General features: G+C 35.6%; 1 protein-coding gene across 1 annotated transcript; it reads right to left on the bottom strand.

Annotated features, from left to right (window-relative positions):
• Window positions 1–226: 226 nt before the first annotated feature.
• On the bottom strand, window positions 227–11,102 carry LOC150088108 (uncharacterized). The gene is made up of 2 exons (XM_090369339.1): window positions 11,020–11,102; window positions 227–2,793 (listed from the first exon to the last, which is right to left on the bottom strand). Exon 2 carries the CDS (start codon window positions 2,775–2,777, stop codon window positions 1,404–1,406), a length of 1,374 nt encoding a protein of 457 aa, XP_090225465.1. The 5' UTR covers window positions 2,778–2,793; window positions 11,020–11,102; the 3' UTR covers window positions 227–1,403.
• Window positions 11,103–11,682: the final 580 nt, after the last annotated feature.

The raw sequence follows: 11,682 nt of genomic DNA, 5'->3' as shown, positions 1-11,682 counted from the left end.
GAAACCAAAGTATACAATGAAGGCCAACTGCTATGCAATTACTTAGTTTGCATAAACATCTCTTTTATAAAATTCAAAAATGCCATTATTGTCACTCTAAACGTAAATTATTCAATATGGTTATAAAAAATCTATACGTATTTCATCAAGGTTATTAAATTCTTATAATTGTAATTTTTCTCATCCTGAACTTTCAAAATAGTTTATTTATCTCTTTTTACATAGGGCCTCAGGAATATGAAGAATTAGATCGAAATCTTTTTTGTCCGATTATCTTTTTCTTTGTTGATTCAAAACGCTTTTCTAAAGATAAAAGCAATATCGATAAAGAGGTAAGAATCTAAGTCTACTACTAGATATTTTTATAATTTCAATATTAAGTGATTTACAACAAAAAACTTCGACTCGAATATGTTGCATAAAGACGTATTTGTAATAGTTTTTTAACTTTTGACGCATGCAGAGGCTTAACTGACTATGCGTGAACAAAGGAACCTTGATTTTGAATATTTCGTCACTTCAATTAAGTCTCATTAGTGTTGTCTTTGAAACCTACGATCACCTAGTGCAAACTATCATGTTAGACTCCACTTCATACATTCTTTATGAAGAAGCTGATAATCTTTTCTTATCAATTTATTACAACTGAAAGAACCTAAAATTATGTGGTATTTATATTATAAAATATTAAATATACATCTTCAGTTCAAAGAGATATACTTAAACATTAATACAGCAAACATATTTATATCAACAACACAACTTACTTATCGGAAATTATTTTGATAATCAAAATAATATCTTTAAGTTAATGTTGCCAATTGACATTGATAAAGTATGGTTGCAGAGATGTTAAGTTGTTTGAATTTTATCTTAAATTAATATTAAAACTTGGAAAAATGGTCTTAATGTTTTAACCTATAATTGCATTTCATGAAAATGTGAATGCAAAAATGCAGCAATCAAACCACAAGATTATCGCTTTTTGAAGTTTCAAAAATGAGTGGCTCATCTTTTCTCTTAATTTCGTCCCAAACTGAAATTCCCCATTACCTGGACCATTCTACAATTCCAATATGTTTCAAATCTATCTGGAGCATCGTCAAAGTACTAGAGGAACGATCGCCTTTTTTCCCGAATCATTTCCAATGACAGCTGCATCTTTTGAGTGGTATTAAGCTGTATTATTCTGACTATTTTTACAATAACTTTACCGAAAAATAAATAAATATTCATAAGTTTAATCAAATATTCAGTTTTGACTAGTTTTCAATTAATATAAATACGTACCAATAATAAATACGTATCTAACTAATTTACCGATTTTCCTTTCAATCGTTTAAGTAAACAGTCCAGTATTAACAAAAGAAATTCCTTTGCTAATTCCCATAGACAGATAATGATTAATTCAGTCTCAAATACCACAAGCATAGCAATACCACACCCATTCCATTCATAGCCACTGACATGAAAATAGAAGATGCGGTGGACGAAGGAGATGCATGAGCAGGTTCTTTATGTTCCTTAACTTCGGTAGAATCCAATGCAGCTTTATGTTCCTTAACTTCGGTAGAATCCAATGCAGCTTTAGAGGGAGAAGGATCATTTGTGGTTGGACTGAATGTTAGAACTTCATTTGTGTTTGGTAAAGTGGTATCTTCTCCTGTGAAAGATTGTCGTTTAATGTCAGTACATCGACCGCCAATGTCCTCCACAGGCTTCAAATCAACAAGTTTCTCGTTAGTAAGCTCCGCTGGTCCATGGCAATAACTGGAGTTCAAAAGACGTTTATAGGTACCTTGTTGCTTTTCAAACCACAGCCAAGAAAGCTCACAATCGCAGTAAAAGGAATTATTATGTATTACTGGATCTTTGTCTGGGTGAGGGGCACCAAATGTACCATATCCCGGAAAGAGAGAGTCCGGTTCTGCTACTTTTATTCTATTCTCGGAAAATTCCAAATTATGAATAACTTCTATAGATCCTAATCCCTTTTGTTTAAATAATTCCACATTGCATTTTACGAAAGCAAGTGACTCCACGTGTTTAGCAAGAATCATTTCCCCACTCACCTCCTGGAACGTGCAACCAACAAATTCCAGAGTAATTATGTTCGCAAGGGTAAAAGTACTGTTGTCCGTAGACTCAAAAAAACAGTGGCAGAAGGTCATCGTATCAACACTATGTATTAACATCGAAGAATTTAGCATAGTTCCAATAGTGCTGTTCACTACCCTGAAATGTGTGATATTAGACAATATAAATGCCAGCGATTCTATTGTTCCAATAGTTGAATTAAGTATTTCGAATGTCTCGATTTCAGTAACTCCACCAAATGCCCATTGTGGTAGTATTTCGGCTGCAACATTAACCAGTGAAACCAAACTTACATTTGTAAGACCACTTAATCCATGTGGTTTGACGTTCAATTGCCCAATATCACTCATACGAAGCACAGAAATACTCTGGACTCCCATCATAGCAAAAGGGCGCACATATACCTCCTGAATATCAACTAACTCCATTCGATCCAACTGCAAATGAGTCATAGACGCCAGAGGAAACTCTACCTTACCGCATCCTTCAATTCTAATAGTCCGCACATTTATGTTAAATGTTGCAGCGAGAGTAATGTTTTCCCTCTTTTTACAGTAGCACAATATTTCGAGTTCTCCGCAGGTACACACATCTCGTTCTGGACAGAAATCATCCATTGTGTAAACACATATTAAGAGAGAAAGAAGAAAAGGAAGCAGGCAAAACATACGGTGTTCCATCGTTGATGTAGTCTGTCTGTAAATAAATTTAAAACAGCATATTTCAACAAAATCGTAAAAACATAGCATATGAAAATAATATTTGACATAATAAAAGTTTTTTTTACATTAAACAAATGTACGTTTGAATTTTAAGTAATTTAAGTTCATTGATAAAGTAAGAATGTTCTTCGATTATTTTTAATATAGCAATAGCCACATGGCCTACGATTACCAATCTAGGATTAAGAAATGTCTTTTAAGAAAAATTGCAAAAGGAATTTTATTCAGTTTGTTGTTTTTAATCATTTCAAATAGCCCTTTCTCAAAATGCAAAAAAAAAAAAAAAAAAAAAAGCAAAGGCATTTGCTTTGAAGTATAGTCACTACAAACTATTGGTAAAATGATGTGCAGTTGACTCAAGAAACACCCTAAGTCTATCATGGATTAATGCCTCAGACACCTGCATGTGAATATAGAATTCCCTATATCAACATCAGTCCCCCGACTATAAGAAACAGCTCATATGTGTGAGTGACTCCTTTATTGCGTAAAAGGACATTCAGTCTTCAACAACTTGGAAGTGATTAAGCAAGTTACAGATATTAAGCAAATTACAGAAATTTCCACCTCTTCCCAGACTGTTTTGATGCTAACTGGCACTTCATCAGGCATTTTTGCTAAAGATTCTTAACTCAAACTAACTAACGACCACTCGTGTTATACAGATTTCACAACTTTGAATAGACACCCATGTTAAACTGCCAACAAAAATGCAAGTTGATGGTGCAGGGGAAGAGAACGTTAATGAATGCGAAAATAAGTTGTTGTATAAGCGTACTGCTTCCTTTCAATCATTTTGCTCCATAAAAAAATGAGGCTAGCAGTAACTGAGGAAACAAAACGGAACATGCAGTGTATTCCGTAGTAAAAGTTGCCTGAAATTTTAGAGTCAACTTATATGCCGAGTATAAAGTTGTCAGCTTGATTAATTAAGGCACGTGTTAGCGTTAAACAGATATGAATTAATATCAGTAAATTTTTTACACGTACACACACGCACACACATATATGAACATTAAAATTAGTAGATTATGAAAAAATATGAACGGGATGGAGAAATAGAGCAATAAAAAATATACATATCTATGTAATGAAGGAGGAGAAAAAATAAGAAAAAATAAGATAAAGATCAAAGTAACAGAAGAGTGAAAAAACATATATAAGGAATAATAATACATAATGATATTATACTAAAGGAAAGGATATTGCCCATAAAGCACAACCTTGGTGTCACTTTTCAAGAGCCAATCATCAAGATTGCATTAAGTAAAGAGGACAATATCGAGTCTTGTCTCTGTTTCGGACATAAAATACATGCAATGAAGGTTGAGGTTAAAACTATATGAAATAAATAATTTGAATTAAGCATTTGAGGAAATTAAAGCCAATACTAGCTTAAAAAATGGTGAAAATTTATATAATAGGCATGAATTTTGTAATTGACTCTACAGAGCGCGTGTATACAACAGAACAAAAACTTAACGCGAGAGTCAACGGAAAGGCGCCAAAGAGAAAACAAAATTAAATGTGCCTAAATATATACGGCTTAGCTACCTCTAGCAGGGAAAAAATTGGAAGTTAAATTCATGATAAATACAACTCAGCATAGATAAGAAGGCAAGCAACGAACAAAGCAGCAAGAAAAATTACTGAAAATTTTGTGAAGGCAAAAAAAGTTAATATAGAAAGAAAATAGTTTCTTGATAAGCGTTCGTAGAACTAATGGCTCACGAGAAATAAGACGAAGAGTAAAGAACAGTAAATAGCAAGGGAGGTGTAGAAACATAGTGAGTCCCAGGTAGTGCAGGGTCGCAAATTCCCTTTCTACAGAAAGGACTTTGAACTGATCTCTGAGAGAATGAATCAGGAATAAAAAAAAATGTGAAAGTATAATAAATAATAAATTTTTAAAATTGGATCATGCATGATATAATAAAGCATTATACATACACCGCTCGATAAAATTAACAGAACACGCAGAAAACGTGGTGTAACTCGCGCAGCTCGAGGTGCAGCGGGACAAAATTTGATATGGTGGTGTACCGTAGAATAACAAGAAATAAGGAAACAGCGATAAACTTCCGACAGGTATAAGGGACATTTATAGGAGTTGCACTTATACATTTGTACAACTTATAGAATTACCGAAAAGATCACATCACAAAAGTCAATACAAGATGCTCGAAAATATTGTAATATGACATCAGTACAGCGTATGATCCGCTCCAATGGCTAAACAGACCTGACAGTGGTGAACCATGCCCGATAAAAGGCGTCCATAAGATTCTGTGGCAACAAATCCCATTCTTCCACCAGCGCAGATTTTAGTTCACCAAGTGACCGAGGAGTTGGTGATATACAACCAACCACCAACTCCTTGATCACTTGGTGAGCTGTCGGCGTGAAATGAGACGCCCAAAGGCGTCCCACACATGTTCGATCGGATTTAAGTCTGATGATCGTGCTGGCCACGGCAGTCTTCAGTTTCAAAATATTCCTCCACCACTTGAGCTCTATGTGCAGTGGCGTTGTCGTGCATTAAAAGAAAATCTTGGCCAACCGTACCTCTAAAAAGTAGCACATAGGGTTCGAGGAGCTGTTCTCGGTACCTCTGCGAAGTTAAGGTACCCCTATCAAAAACATGAAGAGGGGTGCGGCCGTTAATCATTATTCCGCCCAACACGAGTACACCGCCTCCACCGTGAGTGTCCCTTTCTCTTATTTTGGAGGTATGGTACCGCATTCTTCGTTGTCTCCTGATGAAATAACGTCTAGAACGTGACTCTACCCAATTTTTCTGGGCTACACGTCACATGGTAATGGCACCAGTTTCGGCGAGCTCTGCAGTGGTTTGGGATAAATGGGGTGCATACCACTAGGGTTCCGTCTTGCTGTTAAAGCCAGATGGCATCTGTTCTAGTTGATAAACTTGTGATTCATTCCTTCTTGTTTCACCCAAGCCGATGACATTTCAATTCACATTTTCTAATTCCTTTTCCAGCTCTAATATCCTTCCTTCACCAATGAGTGATCTTACGTTGTAACAGGCAGAGTTCAGTTTCCGTGCATGGCAGCCTGGTCGTACCCAAAGATTCTTTGCACCTTTTACTTCCACTCTGATCCTCTCGCTGCCATAAGAGAGAGAGAGAGAGAGAGAGAAAGAGAGTCGCTAGGAACTGGGGGGCCATTTTTTAAAATAAATAAATATTCATTTATTGCAAATCAGCAAGCCCATCACAACACATGGCTAGGGGCAGATAGTAATACAAAGGAAATGACACAAAATAATCTAATATATGTACATAGCATATTTCATATAGACATTAACAATGACTAGGAATTATAGTTATGAATTAAAAAAGATTTTTGTTTTCTGGTGTTGTCATATTTAATAAATTGCTGGAGGGTTTGGTCTTTTCCTCTTCACGGTGACCAGGCGCCTTGAAGAAAACCACTCTACACGTTCGTTGCCACCAAAGTGACGCAACAGGGCTTACCAACGAGGTGTACATGAGTGGATTTTAGGGAGGCAGGCCAACCGGACTTCTGCTAAATCTTCTGGAATAGAAAGATCCATCAGTGTTTTAGACTAAGTGTCTGATAACACCCAGAACGCCTGTTCCCCTCTAAGCCCCGTTTAACGTCATACATTGTACGAAATTTACGAATGGTACAAACCTAGACAATGAGAGATGATGAATGAAATAACCAAGGAGACCATGCCATTATTAAGATTTAGTTGGACTAATGTTATGGAAGTTTATTAAGAAATGTGCTTTAAATCAACATGATCTATAATTTTTTAATTGATAATACAGTTTTTAATTGATAATTAGAGCCTTACGTAAGTGATATTGTAAATAAGACAAAGAAAACAGTTTCCAATGAGTTTAAGGAAGAGTTTTTGTAATGTTAGAAATAGAAATAAAATGTTAGATAAAATAAAATAAAACTGAAAAGTGATAAGTAAAAGGATGGTCAATATCCTTTTCCTTAGTATCATATCACTATGCATTATTATTTCTTATGTGCTTTTTTTTCACTCTTCTATTTCTCTCTTGTTTCTATTACTTTATTATCTGATTTTTACTTCATTTTATCCTCCTTTATTACTCTTAATTTTCTCTAAACTAATATCGAAACTATATATATACTGTATATATATATATTTTTTTTTTTTTTTTTTGCAAACCTATATTGCTCCTCACTTTTTAATAGCCAATAATTTGTTCATCTTCTCCATCAGACAAAAACAGTTAATGGAATTCGTCGGGTGTTTTTTTGGGGTTTACTTTTTAAGTTCACAATATCTCTTAAAAATTTTAATCTCTTATAGCAAATGCGCTTCTATATTGAGTTATCATTTACTGAGAAGCCAATTTGCAGTACAGGAGTAAATAAGCAACAAGGAATGGCTTAGTTACATAATCAAAATATCCCATGTACGCATATACAGCTCCAAAATGAGCGATGTCATGTCGTCACCTATGCCTGTAGGTCATAACCTGTTACATAAGGAAGTGCAGTTTACACTTAACCTTTTTTTTTGCAGCTTACTGTGCAGTGTAATAAAATGTCACGAACTTTTAAATGATCCTTACTATAACACATTGCTGTTTTTTGGTTTGGTTTTGGTTTTTATGGCGCATGGGCGAATAAGGCCATGATGCGCAAAGTACGACGCTAGATGCTATAAATAAAATAAATAAATTTTCTGTTTATACTCGGACGACCACACGGTCAGAGGAGTTCACAAGATTGAGAGAATACAAGAAACAGCACCGTATTTAGCAGTCACAGACTTGAACAGCTGTATTTATGTACCCGCGCGCCGACTACTCTGCGAAAAAAGCGAGCCGACTTATACTGCAGAATACGTTAAGCACAAATTTCAAGGCTAAACAATAGAAGTCAATTGATGCATCAGAATATACGGTAACTGCATTATATATTTAACTTTCAGTATAGTGCAGTATGGATCATTCAGGATAGAAAAAACCTAAGACAGAAATTAAAAAAAAAAAAAAAAAAAAAAAGTTGCGAATCTAAAAAGTCAATATTTTTTTCAATTTTTTTCTTTTATTTTATAAAATATTATATAAATCAAGATATACTTACCATGTCAGCTTACCTCAACACGTATTTATCTGTACACCTCTCATACTTCTATATCCCTAAAAATTTACCAGATTTCTATACTTCTTAACCAGTCTGGATTCAAAAGTTTCAGGGAGGACATACATGACTCTCCTCCAGTTAATATTTTCCTTTCACACAAAATATTCAGCGCAAATACAAAAAAAAAATCTTTACCTTTTAATGAAGCAAGTCTGACTCCAACAATAATTTCTACAAGAGATGTAACTAAAAATTTCGTATTAACCGATTTTTATTATTATTACTATTACTCTTATTACTGCTTACTGCAATCGCGAACTCTTACCACAGTTCGATAAATGTAAAAGGTGACAATAATAATAAAATTTGCAAAAGGAAGTTTCCGTCCAGTACACCACTACCCTGGCTGGTGGAGCTTAATTTTTCAAATGAAAACAAGAAACCTAAAGAAATTTGCTTCTTCCTCACTGCAACCTCAGTTGATGAAGAATACAGAATGCTCGTTAAAACTTTCGCGAATTTTCTTGTAGTAAAGGTTTGTACTTCCCAAACACATGAATTCTGGTTAAAGTTTCAGTCGCTAGGATTGCTAGTGCAGCTGCAGAATTGGCTTCCTGTGTCACCAGCTGTCTGTTGATTGCTGATCATTATTCTTGCTTTTTGTGGGAGTGTCAGTGGCCTCTGAACCTAGTACTTAGTTATATCCATATATTGCCGCCAGCAGGCGCAATATGTTTGCCCTCTGACGATCGCTGTCCAATGGTTGCCGATTGTAGACAATAACAATTGCGGTATAAAATTTCTTTTTTCTGTTGTATAAAACAAAAGCAATAATTTCATATAGTAGTTGACAATGTCTGCGTGGTAACACAGTGGTATCGTCACCGTCCTCCTCACACCGGATGGAAAAGGCCCGGGTTCGAATCCCGTCGATGACGTGAGGATCTTTAATGGGCTTGTTTCACTCCGTGGCTGAGTTAGTCGGTCTCAGGCATAGATAGAAAGGTTTTTTTTTTCTACTAGAAACTGGGCTTTTTTTCGTCCAGCAAAACAGGCAAATCGACCAGAGAACACACGCAATTTGTAAACACAAAATACGGGTATATGTATTGAAATACAGGTGACCCTAATATAATAATTTAAAATTGAAAAAAAAAGTAGTTGACAATAGTCCCATCATCCGAATTCCATAACTGTGATTTGGTAGAATATTCAGTGATTTCCATATGGAAAAAAAAAAATTTCACATGACTACGCCTCTCGTTATCCGAACACCTTACTAAACATTAGCACATTGCAATTATGTTTACTTTAAATTCTAATGTGCAATATCGCATTTCGTTCACGTTCCAGTATTAGATTAACCAAATGTGGGCTCTTACCTGCTAATTAGATGGTCAAACACCATCAACCTCAGATGATGGTCTAACACCATAAACCTCAGATGATGGTCAAACACCATCAACCTCAAATGATCATTCGATGGTCAAACGCCATCAACCTCAGATGATGTCTAACACCATAAACCTCAGATGATGGTCAAACACCATCAACCTCAAATGATCATTAGATGGTCAAACACCAACACCATGGTCAACCTCACTCCGACCAGCAGGTAGGTGTGAGGCCCTTGCCATCAGAAAGTTAATGACAACAGGCTGCGATGGGAAAAGAATAGGAAGGTTATCAACCTCGCGAACTCCAAACAACATTGTCACAGCGATTGAGATGTTCTCAAGAAGCCCACAGAAACCTGTGCGTGAAGGAGCTCGTGATTCTCCCGTTATGCAATTGCGACCGTCCTCAGGAAAGAATCGTCTTTTAAACCATGGAAGCTACATTACGTACAGCAATTGTTTCCTGATAACTGCGACAGAAGGATGGAATTTGCAGGAATTATGGTGGGGTGAAAGGAAGAGCAGCCACAGGTGTTTGATAACATTGTTTGGAATGAGGACGCGGTTTTTCGCGTTAGCGATTTTGTTAATCGACACCACTCCCGTTGTTGGGTAGCAGAAGATCCGGATATGTGTTAAAGGCTCAGGGGAATCCAAAGGTAAAAGTCTGGCGTGGTATCACATCATCCATGGTTGTTGGACCTTACATTCTTCAAGGTACAATGAATGAGAGAAAATACCTCGAAATGTTGAAAAATTCGTGGTCACTTATTTAACAGTGGGACAACATTGAAACTCTTAATTTTATGTAGGATAAAGTACCCCTCATTTTGCAAATGATGTCCGTACATAGCTGCATAATGGTTTCCCAGGGATGTATCGACAGAGGTGGTACATGCCTGCCCGCAGTTCGGACTCTACGCCTTGTGATTTTTTGTATGGGAATGGGCCAAGGAAGAAGTTTACCATAAAAAACCACGCAACTTGGACGAACTGTAAGCAACAATCACCAACTTGTCCACAGACATTCCAACTAACGCTTTGCAATTAATAATAGCATTCCAATCAATAATCGCAAGGCTTACGTAATCGGCAGTAGCGAAGGTACCAATTTGTTTAATGTTAAGGTAGGCACTCAAAATAATGCTCACGTTATTAGTCTTATAAAACTATACTCATAAGCGCAGTGATACTCCAACAACCGATAAATATGAAAAGAATGGTAAAAAAATAATAAATTAAATAAAAACCTAAACAGTAAATAAATCACTGAGAAAAAAAACAATGAAAAAATTTATTGCAGTTATAATGAATATCAATTATTAGAATAATAGATAATTTAACCATTAATATTTTTAAATCAGTGCTATATTTTCCAGTCATTTATATTTTCTATAAAGTATTTATTTCCTAATGCTGATAATTCCTAATAATAGCAAGGGCTTACTCTCAGTCAGTTAATAATGGATCCGTTGTATACTCCTGATTAACTGACAGCATGCTCCTGAACACAAGTGTTTTTTTTTTTTTTTTTTTCTCCTTGAATAAAAGAGAAGGATGCTTTCATTTAGTAATCTAATATGTTATTTCTCTGTTGCCGTGTGATGTAAATCTAACGTTATCCTTTGCTCTAAACAAAGAATTAAACAACAACAAAAATTGAAAGATATATTTAAAGTGCTTACCGTACAAGTCGTCCCAAAGTGACTAAAGTGGACTTTGTTATTGTAGATCCAGATCACACGAGGAAATATAGAGGTTTGACTATGTACGCCACCGGAAATACTAGGCTGCTTATTTCCTCTGAAATGTTATCGCGTCCAACACTGTTGCCCGGTACAAGGCTTTTCCTCTGGTGCAGTTCCCGCTTGCAGGTATCAACTTGTACATAAATTACAGCACTTATAACGAAGGACGGAATGAAGGGGTCAACACAGGGCATCTCAGATAGCAACTTAACAGTTGTTATTTTTTGCTCTGCTCTAAACTAAATTATAAAAAGGAGCCATAGAATAGCTTATGTCTGATGCTACAAATCCGAAGCGCATCATTAAATACGTTAAGTGTTTACCAGTGTGAATAATTCATCCTCGAGGATGGATTGCCCTCACCGCGATGTGAAAAATAGAAGGATACCTGTTAATGCGATCAAGTTGGATGATCTGCTTTTTAATAATAAATGGGCAACAAACATGTATCCGATTTCAAAGTGAAATTAAGAATAATGATAAAAGACAGGACCGAATAATAAAGGATACTAGAAGAACTCATTTTGTTACTAATAACCATTTTTGTAATATGTTTAAATGTCTCAGCTAACGTTACATCAAAGAGCGTTGAGTAGATAT

This window comes from Mastigoproctus giganteus, chromosome 3 (genome assembly GCF_048544385.1).
Source record: "Mastigoproctus giganteus isolate SK-2022 chromosome 3, ASM4854438v1, whole genome shotgun sequence".
Lineage (NCBI taxonomy): Eukaryota > Metazoa > Arthropoda > Arachnida > Uropygi > Thelyphonidae > Mastigoproctus > Mastigoproctus giganteus.
Note: the sequence above shows the minus strand (reverse complement) of the source record. Positions and strands in the feature narration are given on the sequence as shown.